This window comes from Boleophthalmus pectinirostris, unplaced genomic scaffold, assembly GCF_026225935.1.
Source record: "Boleophthalmus pectinirostris isolate CB_2022bp ecotype Guang Dong unplaced genomic scaffold, ASM2622593v1 HiC_scaffold_22, whole genome shotgun sequence".
Taxonomy (NCBI): domain Eukaryota; kingdom Metazoa; phylum Chordata; class Actinopteri; order Gobiiformes; family Gobiidae; genus Boleophthalmus; species Boleophthalmus pectinirostris.
Window position 1 is genome coordinate 42194197 of NW_026571190.1, and position 17843 is coordinate 42212039.

At 40.7% G+C, this 17843-nt stretch overlaps 1 protein-coding gene across 1 annotated transcript; it reads left to right on the forward strand.

Annotated features, from left to right (window-relative positions):
* The first annotated feature begins 13600 nt into the window (after positions 1 to 13600).
* On the forward strand, positions 13601 to 15394 carry ier2b (immediate early response 2b). The gene has a single exon (XM_020938594.2). It carries the CDS (start codon positions 13732 to 13734, stop codon positions 14227 to 14229), a length of 498 nt encoding a protein of 165 aa, XP_020794253.1. The 5' UTR covers positions 13601 to 13731; the 3' UTR covers positions 14230 to 15394.
* Positions 15395 to 17843: the final 2449 nt, after the last annotated feature.

The window sequence follows — 17843 nt, forward strand, 5'->3', positions numbered from 1 at the left end:
GTGAGGGGTGAGGGGTGAGGGGTGAGGGGGTGAGGGGTGAGGGGTGAGGGTGAGGGTGAGGGGTGAGGGGGTGAGGGGTGAGGGGTGAGGGGTGAGGTGAGGGGGGTGAGGGGTGAGGGGTGAGGGGTGAGGGGAGGTGAGGTGAGGGGGTGAGGGGGTGAGGGGGGAGGTGAGGGGTGGGTGAGGGGTGAGGGGTGAGGGGTGAGGGGGTGAGGGGTGAGGGGTGAGGGGTGAGGAGGTGAGGGGTGAGGGGGTGAGGGGTGAGGGGGTGAGGGGTGAGGGGGTGAGGTGAGGGGGGGGTGAGGGGTGAGGGGTGAGGGGTGAGGGGGGAGGTGGGGGAGACATTCAGACACAGACTTCACAATAATCACAGTATTGATCAAAACCAGTTCATACAAGAAACACTTTTACACTTTTGATCACAAACTGTTCAAAATGTAAAAATGCAAACAGACAGACGGGGGGGGGATGTGCATGAGTGTCTGTGCTGGAATGTTGTTTTTCTTCAAGTGTAAAATGTCCCGCAGTGCAGCTTTAGCGGCTTTAAATGAAAATGTTCCAACGTGTTTTTCTCTGATTCCGTTTGTCCTCAGGCTGCAGGCGTCTCCACGGCAACGGACAACACGACGAGGACAAATGTTTTTATCACACACACAGAGAGAGAGAGAGAGAGAGAGAGGAAGGAGAGAAGGAAGGAGAGACGAGAAAAGGAGAGAAGGAAGGAGGGAGGGGAGAGAGAGAGAAGAAAGAAGGAAAGAGCGAGGAGAGAAAGAGAAGAAAGGAAGGAGATAGGGAGGTGAGAGAGGAAAGAGAGAGAGAGAGAGACAGACAGAGAGAAGGAAAGAAGGAGGGAGAGAAGGAAAGAAGGAAAGAGAAAGAAGGAAGGAAGAAAAGAGAGAGAAAAAAGAGAGAGAGAGGAGAAAGAGAGCAAAGGGGGGAGAGAGAGAGAGAGAGAGAGTGAAAGAAGGAGGTGAGAGAGGAGACAAAGAGGAAAGAAAGAGAGAGAGAGAGAAAAGGAAAGAGAGAAGCAGAGAGTGGAGGAGGGGAGAAAGAGAGAGAGAGAGAGCAGACAGAGAAAAACAGAAGAGAGAAAGAGGTGTGTGTGTGTGTGTGTGTGTGTGTGTGTGTGTGTGTGTGTGTGTGTGTGTGTGTGTGTGTGTGTGTGTCGTAACCCGCTTTACTCGACGCTCCAAATAAGGAAACAGCCGCGTCACCGATGGCAACGGGACGACGTCACGGCTTTTCCACGGCCCCGCCCCCCTCCCCCCGCCTACTACTGCAGAGGAGGAGGAAGGACCAAATATGGAAGTGTGCGTCACAGATACACACACAGAGAGAGAAACAGAGAGAGTGTGTTTGTGTGTTTATAATATTTGTGTGTGTGTGTGTGTGTGTGTGTCAGATGCCCTCCCGTCGTCCCTCAGAGCTTCAGGTCATGTTAAATCACATCAAGTCACGTTTCAAATCAAATCTGTGTCTCATTTTTACAGATTTAAAAAATGTGAAAAGTGAACAGTTTGCAGAGTCCACGGTTTTTCCTCACGTCTTTTTTACATTTTTTTCCCACAACGAGTTTAGAAAAGTTCTTCACATGGTTCAGAGTCCAGAGTTTTGACGAGACACTTTGTGCTTTTCCAAATAAATAAACAAACGTAAAAACTTAAATGAGAAAATTAAACAAAAAACTAAATATCATGAGCTCAAATCAAGAATTATTAATAAATGTTTCAACACAAATTGATCAAAATGTAAATGAGTGAATAATACTGAAACTAAAATGGTGATATTTGTCATAAAAAAAATTTAAAAAAAGTAGAAGTAAAGTAGAAAAGACGTGGACCTGGACCTGATCCAGACGACCTGAGAACGACTCGACTGGACGTCCAGGAGACGCTGGAAAAAAGTCGTCACAGTTTTTGCACCAGACGAGGGACCAAGTCTTTGAGCTCAAGTCCGAGTCAAGTCCCAAGTCAAACACAGATGAGTCCAAGTCAAGTCCGAGTCAAGTCCCAAGTCAAACACAGATGAGTCCAAGTCAACTCCGAGTCAAGTCCCAAGTCAAACACAGATGAGTCCAAGTCGTGTCCAAATCAAGTCTTGAGTCACTGGTCCATAAGTCCAAGTCAAGTCCAAGTCGAGTCCAAGTCAAGTCCAAGTCGTCTGTTTTGAGCTTCAAGTCATTTCAAGTTTTTAAACCAAAGTGACAAATATAGTTTTACATTTTGCAATTTATATGAATTTTAAGATAATCTGTACTTAAAAAATTAGAGTCTATTTATATCTGAGTGTTTATAAAGTTTATAAATGTTGTAGAAATGCAGATTTTGTCTTTTTAAATGTCTTAGTCTTAGATCTTAGTGAGAATCATTAAAGTCAGAACAGAAAGAATTCAGATTTAAAAGTGTTTCTCAAGTCACAGGCCTCAAGTCCAAGTCGTCTGCTCTGAGCTTCAAGTCATTTCAAGTCTTTAAACCAAAGAACCAAATACAGTTCAGATTTTTACAAGTTATATGAATTTTAAACTAAATTGTTCTTTAAAAAGTCACAGTCTCTTTGTGTTTATAAAGTTTGTAGAAATGCAGATTTTTTTTCTTTTTAAATGTTTTGACAAAATCTTTGCAGAGGTGGGACGTGCAGGTCGTGACTTGGACTCGAGTCAGACTTGAGTCTCTGTTTTTAGGACTTGAGACTTGACTTGATAACCTGGACTAAGACTTGGGACTCGACTCGGACTTGAGGCCTGTGAGTTGAGAAACATTTTAAAATCTGATTTGTTTCTGTTCTGATGTGACGATTCACACTCAGGTCCAGACGAGGCACCAGGTCTTTGTTTCACACTCAGGTCCAGACGAGGCACCAGGTCTTTGTTTCACACTCAGGTCCAGACGAGGCACCAGGTCTTTGTTTCACACTCAGGTCCAGACGAGGCACCAGGTCTTTGTTTCACACTCAGGTCCAGACGAGGCACCAGGTCTTTGTTTCACACTCAGGTCCAGACGAGGCACCAGGTCTTTGTTTCACACTCAGGTCTTGCTGACACATTTAACCCTCTCCAGGCAGACGTTGTAGATTTGCAACAGCCAAATGCCAATTATCTACTTACTCCAAATTCATATTTTATGAGCTTTTTTAATCAGGAGCCTTTTTTCCCGTCCTGCTGACAAACGTGGACGATGCAGTAAGAACGACTCCACACAAACGACCTGCCAGAAAAGCAAAGGACTTTTGTTGTTTACAAAGGATAAAATCGTTTCTTGGAGAAACACACGAGAAAGTGATGTTGTTCTGCCGCTGTAAAACTGTTACACTGAGCTTTATGTTTTCATTATTATGAAAAGTGGTGAACACATAAAGTTAGTGTTTATATCATTTTCAGTCTTCAGTGTTAATTTACCACTGGACCAAATCTGCAACATCCCAGACACACGACATGTGAAAGTCTCTCAAAAAAGTCTGGATTGTAAATCACTGCCCCATATGATCATTTTCCCCAAATATCAGATTTTTTCCTGTTACTAAAATTTTATTTGAGCCTGAGAGGTTTAAAAAAGAAAAAATAACTTTTCTACAACTCTTATTTACTCGATAAATACTTAAATATAAATATACTGTGACTTTTTAAGAACAGTTTAGTTTAAAATTCATATAAACTGCAAAAATCTAAACTATATTTGATACTTTGGTTTAAAGACTTGAAATGACTTGAAGCTCAAAACAGACGACTTGGACTTGACTGTATTTAAAATAAAACTGTGAATATTTTAAGAACCAGAATCAGTGTTTTTGTACACAGCAAAAACTGGAGGGATCAAATTTCAGGGTAAAATATTTCAGAGTTGTTTTTTCCACCTTTTTTGGACACATTAAAATTCGGCGTAACATTTATTTTGCCTGTTATTATAGAACAGAAATAGTTACTTTTATGTTCTATGTATTACTGTCCAAATAAACATTCATTCATTCATTCAAAAAGTTTTATTGTTACTATTTGAAAGTTTAATGTGTGTTGGAGTTGGGGTTATTTGCCAGAGTTGATTTGACTGAAGTGAATTTAACTTCCACTAGTGTTAATTTGGCTCCTCCCTCCACTTCAAACTCCCTCCAGAGTAGAACCAGTTTGAACCAGTTTTGTTCATAATTTCATCTTAAATTAACTCAAATAAAGTGTAAAAATAAAACACCTCTGTGTGTTGTTGAGTTAAATCAGGATAACTCTACAAAGTGTTTTCTGTTTACTCTCAGAACATTAAAATAACTCTGGATTTTGGGGTTAAACAGGAACTTTGGTCCAGTTTTACTTAATGAACATTTCCAAAAATGTTAAATTAACTCTAGAACAGATTAAACTCATATAAACTCTGAGAAAGTGTTAAATTTGACTCTGTCAGAGTGTGAACTCTCTAAAAAAAGCCCCGTGTGACGTCGTTTCCTCGTCACAAACACAGATCTCAGTTATTTTTCTCACAAACTCTGAAGATTTAGAGTTTAGAGTTTCATTTTTCAACTCCTCAGCTTCACTTTGGATCGTTTCAGTCGATCTCTGCGGAACTGAAGGTGAACGGCCGAAAAGTCTGACCAAAATGTAAAACATAAACTCTTAAATCTGTCAGAAAATGACGTGAAAGTCGAGAACAGATCATTTTACTCGACAAAAATAAAGTTCCTCTAAACGAGAAAGTCGAAAATCAAACTGAAAACACGACGAGGACGGGAGGTTTAAATCGTGTTTCTTTTTGTTTGTTGAACGAGGGAAGAGGAGGAGGAGGGAAAGAGAAAAGAGGAAGAGCGAGGGAACGAGGGCAGATCGAGTTGCAGCTTCGCAGAAATGTCGTCACCTTCGCGGGAAAGCAAAGAGCACTTCCTGTTTCCTGCTTCAGAAACGACGGACGGGTTTCCACTCGCTCACGGAGGAAGAGAAGAGGAGAGAGAGAAGAGAAGATTAGGAGGGAAAGAGAGAAGAGAGGAGAGAAAAAAGGAGAGAGGAAACAAGAGAGAAGGACTGAAGCATGGAGGAGAAAGGAAAGAGAAGAAGGAGAGAATAGGAGAGGAGGAAAGAGAGAGGAGGAGGAGAGGAGAGAGAAGAGAGAGAGAAGAAAAGAGAGAAGAGAAAGAAAAGAGAGAGAAGAAGAGAGAGGAGGAGAGGAGAGAGAAGAGAAGAAGAGAGAAGAAAAGAGAGAGAAGAGAGGAGAGAGAGAAGAGAAGATTAGGAGGGAAAGAGAGAGAGGAGAGAAAAAAGGAGAGAGGAAACAAGAGAGAAGGACTGAAGCATGGAGGAGAAAGGAAAGAGAAGAAGGAGAGAATAGGAGAGGAGGACAGAGAGAGGAGGAGGAGAGGAGAGAGAAGAGAGAGAGAAGAAAAGAGAGAAGAGAAAGAAAAGAGAGAGAAGAAGAGAGAGGAGGAGAGGAGAGAGAAGAGAAGAAGAGAGAAGAAAAGAGAGAGAAGAGAGGAGAGAGAGAAGAGAGAGAGAGAGAGAAAGAGAGAGAGAAGAGAGAAGAGAAGAGAGAGAAAAGAGAGAGAAGAGAGGAGAGAGAGGAGAGAGAGAGAAGAGAGAGAGAAGAGAGAGAAGAGAGAGAAAGAAAAGAGAGAGAAGAGAGAGAAAGAGAAGAGAGAGAAGAGAGGAGAGGAGAAGAGAGAGAAGAAGAGAGAGAAGAGAGAGAGAAAAGAGAGGGAAGAGAAGAGGAGGAAAGAGTAGGAGGGAGGAGAGTTCGTGAGAGGAGGAAAAAGTAGAAAGAGAAGACGGAGAGAACAGGAGGAGGAGGAGGAGGGAGGAGAGGAAACATTCCCGACATATTTGAGATTCTTTGTCCTTGTCGGGACGAATAACGAGCAGGTAACAGGAAACACACAGGACGACTTAAAGACGCACTGCGGAACTTTTCTCACCAACGATCAAGGCTCAAGTTTAACCAAAAAAACACAAAACACAAAAACACAAAAACACATCGGTCCAGACGTCTGACGAGACACTTTGTGCTTTTACAACTAAAGAAACAAACATAAAAACTTAAATTAGATTAAAAAATATAAATATCATGAATTCAAATCAAGAATTAATCAAAAATATTTCATCACAAATCAAAAAAATGTAGAAGATTTAAACGTCCAGAAGATGAAAAAAGTCGTCACAGTTTTTGCACCAGAGCCCGGACCCAGTCTCTGACCTCAAGTCCAAGTCGAGTCTCGAGTCACTGGTCCATGAGTCCAAGTCAAGTCCGAGTCAGGTCCCAAGTCGAGTCCGAGTCGTCTGTTTTGAGCTTCAAGTCATTTCAAGGCTTAAAACTAAAAAAGTATCAAATATAGTTTAGATTTTTGCAATTTATGTGAATTTTAAGATAAACTGTTCTTAAAAAAATCATGGACTAAACCAGGACTAAACCAGGACTAAACCAGGACTAAACCAGGACTAAACCAGGACTAAACCAGGTCTAAACCAGGACTAAACCAGGACTAAACCAGGTCTAAACCAGGACTAAACCAGGACTAAACCAGGTCTAAACCAGGAATAAACCAGGACTAAACCAGGTCTAAACCACTAAACCAGGTAAACAGGAATAAACCAGGACTAAACCAAGTCTAAACCAGGACTAACCAGGACTAAACCAGGACTAAACCAGGACTAAACCAGGACTAAACCAGGTCTAAACCAGGTCTAAACCAGGTCTAAACCAGGAATAAACCAGGTCTAAACCAAGTCTAAACCAGGACTAAACCAGGACTAAACCAAGTCTAAACCAGGACTTAACCAGGACTAAACCAGGTCTAAACCAGGACTAAACCAGGACTAAACCAGGACTAAACCAGGTCTAAACCAGGACTAAACCAGGACTAAACCAGGACTAAACCAGGTTCATGGACATTCTCATTCATCCATGTTCTTGTTCTTCTCTGGCGTCGGGTCTCGGGGGCATCAGTCTGATCAGAGACTCCCAGACTTCCTTCAGCCCAGACACTTCCTCCAGCTCCTCCAGTGGGACCTGAGGTGTTCCCAGTCCAGTCCAGAGACATGGTCCCTCCAGTGTGTCCTGGGTCTCCTCCTCCTCCTGGTGGGACATGAACACCTCCTGAGGGACACGTCCAGGAGACATCAGAACAGACGTCCTCCCCTCAGACGCTCCTCTCCACGTGGAGGAGCAGCGGCTCTACTCCGAGCTCCGACCTCTGTCTCTAAGGGAGACGCCCGGACGCCCTGTTTTGAAAAACTCCACCGCGAGCGTTTCTTTAAGTTTGACGTCTTTTCTTTACACTTTTTTCACTTTTTTCTGACCACGTGAGATGCAACGTGTCCGAGCCTCCGCGAGGGTTCAGCCGCGGCTCTGAGCTCAGCTTGTTTGTTCAGTTCAGTCCTGCAGGTGTTTGTTTGTTTGTTTAGTTCAGTCCTGCAGGTGTTTGTTTGTTTGTTTAGTTCAGTCCTGCAGGTGTTTGTTTGTTTGTTTAGTTCAGTCCTGCAGGTGTTTGTTTGTTTGTTTAGTTCAGTCCTGCAGGTTTGTTTGTTTAGTTCAGTCCTGCAGGTGTTTTTTGTTTAGTTCACTCCTGCAGGGGGAGTCACTGATTTACCCAGATACAACTGGAAGAAAAACTGTGATTGGTCCATTTCCGTTCCATTATATGAACCTTTCGTTTCCCAAGAAATATCAGTCCAAGTTTAAAACAAAGATGTAGAAATGATCACTCGTGTCGTGGTCGAGGAGAAAATTCAGTTTGTCGACTGGACAAAAGTGAGTTTGGTCGAAGACGTTTCTCTGCTCGTCCAAACTGCTTCTTCAGTTCTGGGCTGAAGGTGGATTCTACCTGCACGACTGAGGGATTCTTCACATGAAGTCGTGTTTATTTCTCACTGCATAAAAAATATATCAATAGTACAAAAGTCCATTCAATGTTTTTTCTTGATCCTTCAGAAAACCTTGAGACTCTGAGGTTCAACTGTGAAACAAATGTTCTGTTTGTACAATAAATGTTCGACTCTTTCATTTACATTTCCAATGTGTTAAACTCTGCTTTTTACTTCATGAATTGGTTTTGTGTTAGAACATGTGATTAATCACGATGAATCACTCGAACTCATGCGATTCATTTTTTAAATTTTTGCCCAACCCTGTTTTCTTTTGATTATTATTGAAAGTGTTGAAGTTTGAGTTGAATTACCAAAGAAATGACACACGATTATTCATGTGTCATTTCTTTGGTAACGAACACGGGCCAACAGAAGAGTGAATCACACACACACATACATACACACACACACACACACACACATACACACATACAGACACACACAGACACACACACACACACACACACACACACACACACACACACACACACGTTTGTAATTTTTTATTTATTTAAATTTTTTTTATTCTATATTTTCCCAGGTAAGTCAGGTCTTCAAACCTTCACATTTACAATAACGACCTGGACAAGAGTCAGAATAAAACAGAAACACAAACAGAAACAGTCACACCAACCAGAACATGAAACAAGACAGAGACACGAGACACGAGACACGAGACACGAGACACGAGACACGAGACAGTGAAACATCTGCAGATTAAAGATATAAAAGTGTTAAAAGTCACGTGCAAAGATCCTGTCAAATCCTCTGGAGGAGTTTTTAAAAGTCCACAGACGTAAAAACAAATGTTTGAAAGCGTCTTGAAGGTGGATCGACGATACTCGTGTGTTTGTTTGTGCCTTTTCTCTCACGTAAACAACATAAATCTGTTTTAAATAAACTTTTGTCTGGTCAAAGACACTTTTTTGTTTCAGTTTTTCTTCTACTTGATCCAAAACCACTTAAAGTTTCACTGTGTAACTCTGCTTGTTTCTATGGAGACGTCGTTGTTCCGCCTTAAACTGCTCCACTTTACTTTTCTTCAGGCTCAGGTGCTGCTCCGAGGTCAGAGGTCAGAGGTCAGTATGATGTAACCTGTGAGTTACGTCAGAGCTCGTTCCAGTTTGAAGTCGTAAAAGTGTTGATAAGATGATTACGAGAAAGACTCAGTAAAGGAACAAAGACGAACACGAAGACGAGGAAAGATGAGAAAATCACAGAAGATCTACCATGTTTCCTCCTCACTGCTCTTCAAAATAAATACATTAATTAATTAATAAATATATAAATAAATAAATACACAAATAAATAAATAAATATATAAATACATATCTGGTCCCGGTAAGCAGAAGTAAACAACAAGACCAAAACTTCAAGTGAATTCATCTGATATAAAAATGTATTGAACAGATACATATGTACTCGAGTTTATCAAACTGTTGACCTTTTTTCTGTTCCATTTTTGGTTCTAAAGTTCCATCTGTTTTAAACAGACCATGAATGAAACATGGAACAAAAATTATTTCCCAAATTTCAAAGACCCAAAAATCATGTAAATAAATGTTTGTATTTCATCATATCTTGTGTTATTCCATCTTTGAACTGTTGATGAAGGGACAGGATTTAAAAAAAAAAAAAAATGTATTTAAAATGATAAAAATGTTCTTGGAAGGACTGACATATTTTATAGAAATAGTTTCTTTCATTTTGAAGTAATATTAAAGTATTCAGAAGAAAAAAGCGACAAATGATGTAAAATCCTGCACCTTCTACTTGTTTGTACAATTTTCCCTCCGTTACTTTTCCCTCCGTTACCATGAACTTTTTTAATAAAAAATCTCATGAGTCAAAAAGTCAGAGGTTTTTCAACCTAATCTTGTACCATATGGTAGAAAACTATATGAAGCAAATATTCAAACCAGTTTGTTAAGGATATGGAAGTGAGAACCAAGAGTTATCACTGTTTGGATTTATTGACCAAAAAGTGCTGCATATTTCATTCCCTCCGTTACCAACATGAGTTTTTAAAATTTTTTGTCTTGAACTTGAAAGAATCTCACAGGTTTAACTTGACCCTGTTGGAGTGTAACTCTTTCCTACATTCTGATACTTTACTTATTTCAATAGTTCCTCTAGTTTCTGAATAAGAGACATTTGAATGTCAAAAATCTGACCCTGTTTCCTCCGTTACCACTTGACCGAACACATATACATCATTATTTGTGTATCAGTCTTGTGCAGTAACTCAGACACTTGATCATTGTGTGTTTTGTGTGTTTTGTGTGTTGTACATTTGGATCATGGACATAAAAAACACTGGACACATGTTTGTCACTGTTGTGTGATTGTACTTTGTGTGTGATTGTACTTTGTGTGTGATTGTACTTTGTGTGAGTGGTAACTGTGTGAATCCAACACACATTTTCCTTTGGGTCCATAAAGTTGATCTAATCTTATCTTATCAATATAATTCTAATCACAGTAAAACTTTGATCAGGACGACGTCACTGCAGCGTCTCCAAAACAGAAACAAAATAATCCCATGTTACCAAACAAACTCCTGTCGCTTTTAAGTCGTCGTCGAAAACAGTGTCTCCAAAACTTTTTCTTTTCTGGGGATTTTAAAAGTCACAAACCTTCATGACCCAAGTCCATGAACATTATTCGTAAATGACAAAATAAAGTTGTATTTTTTCATTATTGAACATTAAACAGGAGATTTTATTGTTGATCGTTTCTCTGAACATTTAGATTTACTCAAGTTTTAAACAAAGCAAAACAGTTTTGAAGCAGCAGTAAAAGGATCCAGAAGTCGACTGTCTGGACTTTAAACGAAGCCCGTTTCTTTTTCTTTTCAACATTCACTTGAACCAACAATATTGGAACAAAATAATCAATAAAATAATTAGAAAAAGATTAGAAATGATACAAAATAGAAATAGAATAGAAATAGAAAATATCATTAAAATATTTGAGTAGAAAATCACCCGAGGGCCAGATTAAAGGTCTTGGAGGGCCGGATCTGGCCCCCGGACCGTATGTTTGATACTTCTGGTCTAAACGAAAGACACTTCTCATCAAATATTTTGTCGTTTTTACCCACAAGTGTTCTCGTGTAAAAAGTACGGAAGCCGAGAGGGTCACAACCAACGCAAACGCCACAACAAATACAAAAGCCACAACACAACAAAAAGCCACAACAAACCAAAAAAAGCCACAACGGAAATGACCGAGGGACTCTATTTTAATGCAAACGCCGCAACAAATACAAACACCACAACACAAACGCAAAAGCCACAACACATTAAAAAGCCACAACACATTAAAAAGCCACAACAACGTGAAAAGTAAAGGAACGGAGAAGTTGGAAACGTAAGTAAAAGTAATTAAATGTTTTATCGTTATTCATTTCACGTTGTAGTTCTTCTTCTTCACTTGCCGCTTGATCGGTCCGTCGAAAAATAAAGTCCTGCGGTCACTTCCGTTGTGGCTTTTTAATGTGTTGTGTATTTTGTATTTGTGTTTGCATTAAAATAGAGTCCTGTGGTCATTTGGGTTGTGGCTTTTTTGGTTTGTTGTGGCTTTTTTTGGTTTGTTGTGGCTTTTTGTCGTGTTGTCGCATTTGTATTTGTCGCGGCGTTTGCGTTTGTCGCGACCCCTCTCGGCTTCCGTAAAAAAAGACCCAAATGCCAAATGTTTTTCTTCGTTTAAAACTTGAGTAAATCTAAAAGTTCAGAGACACGATCACTCGGAAAACAATAAAATATCCTCATGAATGTTCAATAACGCTCAAATCCTCTTTTATTTTGCAATTTACGAATAATGTCTATGGACTTGGGTCACGAAGGTTTATGACTTTTAAAATACGGGTCCCCAGAAGTGATGTGACGGAGTGTAAATGTGCAGAGTTTGTGTTTTAAACTAAACTCAGCTCCACGTTTGTTTGTGTGACGTGACTTTTCAAATCAGTGAAGTAAAAGACGAGATTTAATTTAGTGTTTAGTAAATTTTAAGATCAGAAAATGTGTGTAGTGATTTAAAAAAGTTTAAACCGCCGGGATTTAAAAAAGAGATTTGGAATTTTCAAACGTCCAAACACAACAACGGTCGGGAGGTTTGAAATATCTGAAATTCCATCCAACCGGAGCCTGATGAAAACCAGCTGAGCACCTCCCCGAGAAACCTGTTGTTTTGCGAGTCCCTCACCTGCTTGTTTGTCGTTTCCGTGGAGACGTCACTGCTCTGCTTAGAATGTTCCGCAGTGTGACTTTAAACAGCTCGACTTCACGTTTATTCAGTCACAGGTGGTTTTAAGGGTCAAAAACGCCTCGAAAAGCAAACGTTGTGACGGTGAGCGGGGTCGCCTCTCCACAGATCTGAGCTGTGACTTGGTCTGGTTTGGTCTCCGTGACGACGCTGCATCAGAAAAGTGACACAGTGCATCTTTAAATCATGTTCTAATCCTCAAAAACAGAACTGGAGTTGTGTTTTTCATTCACACGTTTGAGGAATGATTATTTTTAATTATTTTTTAAATGATTCTAGTGAAAGTGTGTGGAGTTTAAAAACGCAGTGGAGCATCTCCTGTATCACCACATGACATCACAAGGTGGAACACATATATCACGCAGAAAATACACAAATACTAGACACATATTAAACAAATAGTACACAAAAATGACACAACTGCACAAAAATACACAAATATTAGACAAATATCACACTAAAAAGCACAAATATGTATGAATATATGCAGGGTGTGCGGTTTAAAAACGCAGTGGAGCATCTCCTGTATCACTTCATGACATCACAAGGTGGAGCAGAGCGTTTGGAGCTTTGCGGATGTAAACAGACTCATGATAAAGATTTACTCAAACATGTGAATGAAACAAACACAAGTCCAGGTTTGTTTATGTGGAGAAACTTTAGAACATCTGACAGTAAATGTTCAGAACAGAAGGAAAAAGTGTAAAGTGACTTAGATTCCAGCAGTGACAGGCTGTGTTCTTCTTTATGTGTGTACATTACATATATATATATATATATATATATATATATATATATATATATATATATATATATATATATATATATATATATATATATGAGTATATGCAGAATATATGTGTGTATGTAATGAGTGTGCATATATACATGTGTACTATATAAAAGTTTATTTATTATTATTTTGTTTATTATTTATGTACTATTAGGCAGTGTGTGTGTGTGTGTGTGTGTGTGTGTGTGTGTGTGTGTGTGTGTGTGTGTGTGTGTGTGTGTGTGTGTGTGTGTTTATCATTTAAAATCACAAAATGTGACAAACTGGGTCTTTGTTTAATGTAAACTCATGTTCGTTGGTGATGGGGAAGGGGAGATGGTCACATTATTGCTAATAATTATATGTGTCTTTTTCTCTTCTTCTGTGACATCTGACTTATGTGCACAAAAAAGTAATAACAAAAAAGAACACGGATCTGAAAACAGTGTAAAAATGTAAACATGTAAAAGTATAAAAATGTAAATATGTAAAAGTATAAAAGTGCAAAATGTAAAAGTGCAAAACGTGAAAGTATAAATGTATAAAAGTATAAAAGTGTAAAAGTATAAATGTCCCTTTAACAGCTCCTAAAATAACTCATTCATGAATCAAAGAGGCGCGCGCACGTTGTGCTGAACCCAGATGTGCCCAGAGGCGCTCGGGTTTACGGAGTTTACGCGGAGGGGGCGGGGCCTGCGTGTGCGTCACAGCGCGTACAAATACCGCCCTGCCGCTCCTGCCGCGCTCACTCCACACCGCGCGTCACCGCACACACGTCTCCGCGGCTCCTCTGACGACAAACGCGGCGTCTGAACGAGTGTCTAAAAAAAGAAAAGAAAAGAAAAGTGGTGAAAAGTGAAAGATGGAGCTGAACGCAGAAGCCCGGCGCATCCTCGCGGTGTCCATCAGTAAACTGTACGCGTCCCGGAGCCAGCGCGGCGGCCTCAGGCTTCACCGGAGCCTCCTCGTGTCGCTCGTCATGAAGTCCGCCCGGGACATCTACCACTCCACGGCCGCGCTGGTGGAGAGAGCCGCCGCCACCGCCGCCGCGTCCCCGAGCACCGAGGAGGCGATGGAGGCGATGGACACGGCGGAGAAACGAGAAAAACAACCCGAGATGATCACGGACAACACCGAGGACAAGGAGAACCAGAGCCCCGCCGCCAAACGACCCAGGAAGCGGCCGGGGAAAGTCTCCGCGGTGCCGGACTTCCTCCCCGAGAAGAGGGCGAGACTGGAGCCCGGGGAGGAGCGTCACGAAGCGGCGGCGCAGGGGCAGAGCCTGTGCCGGAGCTCCGTGGTGCCGGAGACTCTGAGCGCGCTGCCGCTGCTCCACCACCGGGTCATCCCCGCGTTCTGAGCGGATTTACGCGCAGTTTAAGATCCAAACGTGACTGAAAGAGTAAAAAACCCGGTGTCCTCCGTCCACGCTGACCGGAAACACAGCGGCTGTTCGTGGGATCAGCTGCGGGGCCGGTCCGAGAGACGAGCTGCCCCCCGGCCGGAGCGCACTCCAGCCCGGCCTCTGGGAGCGCGGAGCCCCCGGGGAGAAGGCGCGGGGACCGGAGCCAAAGAACATGGCGGCGCGAGAGAAAAAGAAGAACAACAAAAAAAAAGTTTAAGGAGGAAGAAGAAACTTTTTTTTTTTTTTTTTTTGGAGGCGCTGACTCTGTCTTAGTTTCGCGGTGATTCACGTCTGAAACCGTGACTCCCGCTGAGTCACGGCGCGTGTCGTAACGCGGACTTACGTTCACAAAAACAGACTTTGGCACCGGTGATTACGAACTGGACTCGTGTGCGTAAAAGTGCCCGGATACGCACGAAACGTCAACGATTTTCCAACGATTTTCGACGTTTCACACGATCTTGAGTTGATCATGACGAGTTTAAATGTTGTTTTTCTGCACTATTGTTTGTCAGACTTTTAAAAATCCCGCTTTTACGCTTCAAAAAAACAACAACAACAACATTCTGCTGTTTTTATTTAAACCAAAACTCGACTTAAAATGTACCGAGGCTCGAATTTGTCCTGTAGAAATGAAATGTTGCTGTTTTAAAACGCTGCTTTACTCAGTTGTCATGTCGGTTTTTCGGTTTCTCGGTTTATCGACGTGGCTTCGGCGGAATCGAAGCGCGTGTTTTTGCGGGACTTTTTCATGTCGGACTTGTTTGTGACGATCGTGAGAGTTTGGGGGAAGTTGGTGAACTCCGGAGGAACTGGTCCGTCCGCTGTTTCCTGGTTACTTGCGGCGAAGAGCCAAATGACTCGAGGCGACGGCTCATGAGTCACGCGTGCGGGAATCGAACCCGCAACCTCACGACAAACCGAGGCCGCGGGGGGATTCCGGGTCGTCGAGCCGGGACCTGGATCCCGGTCCGGACCCTGGACTCTGGACTCTGTTGGTGCTGGAAAAGTGTGTGTCAAATCTCAAATACCTCCAATTCAAAGCTGCTATTTTTAAATGTGTGTAAATATTTAAATGTTGTAAAGTTTTGTAATAAACAAATGTGAAGTTTTTATAAAATTCTGGGTTTGATTTTGTTTTTTATTTTATTTTAGAAGAAGTGGAACAGAAATTAGAATTTAATCTGTGAACGAGTCAAAACAAAATCAACAGGTTTGACTGAACACAAACAACTTCTACTGATACTAGTACAAATACTACTGATACTACTACAAATACTACTGATACTACTACAAATACTACTGATACTACTACAATACTACTACTGATACTACTACTAAAATAACAACAGTATTTGCCTTTCTCCTATTACTACGACTATAAGATGTACTACTACTACTACTACTACTACTATAAGATGTACTACTACTACTACTACTGCTACAACAACAACAACAACTAGTACTACTATGCAAATATTACTACTACTATTACTACAACAACAATAACGTTACTTCTACTACTACTACTACTACTACTACTACTACTACTACTACTACTATTACTACTACTGCTACAACAAAAACTACTACTGCTACTACTACACAACAATAATATTTGGCTACTAAGCAACCAGTGTTATGTACCACACCCTGTATGTATCACTGCTATTACTACTACTATGATTACTACTACTACTACTACTACTACTACTACTACTACTACTACTACTACTACTACTGCTACTACTACTACTACTACTACTACTACTACTACTACTACTGCTACTACTACTACTACTACTACTACTACTACTACTACTACTGCTACTACTACTACTACTACTACTACTACTACTGCTACTACTACTACTACTACTACTACTACTACTACTGCTACTACTACTACTACTACTACTACTACTACTACTACTACTACTACTACTACTACTACTACTACTACTACTACTACTACTGCTACTACTACTACTACTACTACTACTACTACTACTACTACTACTACTACTACTACTACACTACTACTACTACTACTACTGCTAACTATATACTACTACTACTACTACTAGCTACTACTACTACTACTACTACTACTATACTACTACTACTACTACTACTACTACTACTACACTAACTACTACTACTACTGCTACTACTACTACTACTACTACTACTACTACTACTACTACTACTACTACTACTACTACACTACTACTATACTTACTACTACTACTACTACTGCACTACTACTTACACTACTACTACTTACTACTTACTGCTACTACTACTGACTACTACTACTACTATACTACTACTACTACTACTACTACTACTACTACTATACTACTACTACTACTACTACTAACTACTACTACTACTACTACTACTACTACTACTGCTACTACTACTACTACTACTACTGCTACTACTACTACTACTACTACTACTACTACTACTACTACTGCTACTACTACTACTACTACTACTACTACTATGATTACTACTACTACTACTACTACTACTACTACTACTACTACTGCTACTACTACTACTACTACTACTACTACTACTACTACTACTACTACTACTACTACTACTACTACTACCATTACTACTACTACTACTACTACTGGTGCTGTTACTTTTTATTATCTTCTCCTGGTTTAATCCTAGTTTAGTCCTGTGTTTGGTTAAAGTTAAGTAACCCCCAAAAGTAAACCAGGACTAAACCTGGACTAAACCAGGTCAGGACTAGACCTGGACTAATCAGGTCTGGACTAGTCCAGGTCTAGTCCAGGTCTAGTCCAGGTCTAGGTCTAGTCCAGGTCTAGTCCTAGTCAGGTCTAGTCCAGGTCTAGTCCAGGTCTAGTCCAGGTCTAGTCCAGGTCTAGTCCTGGTCTAGTCCAGGTCTAGTCCAGGTCTAGGTCTCCAGTCCAGGTCTAGTCCAGGTCTAGTCCAGGTCTAGTCCAGGTCGGCTCTAGAATCGGTTCTGTCCTGGTTCTGTGTCTCTGTGAGGAATGTAAACAGGAAGTAGCTCTCACACTGTGACCAAAAAAGGAAAAGTCAACGCAACTATGTGAACGTCACTACAAATACTACAAATACTACAAATACTACAAATACTACAACTACTACAACTACTACAACTACTACAACTACTACAACTACTACAACTACTACAAACTACTACAAACTACTACAACTACTACAACTACTACAAAACTACTACAAATACTACAAATACTACAACTACTACAACTACTACTACTACAACTACTACAAACTACTACAACTACTACAAAACTACTACTACAAAACTACTACAACTACTACTACTAAACTACTACAACTACTACTACTACAACTACTACAACTACTACAACTACTACTAAACTACAATACTACAATACTACTACTACTACAAACTACTACAAACTACTACAAACTACTACACTACAAACTACTACAAAACTACTACAACTACTACAATACTACTACTACAAACTACTACAACTACTACACTACTACTACAACTACTACAACTACTACAA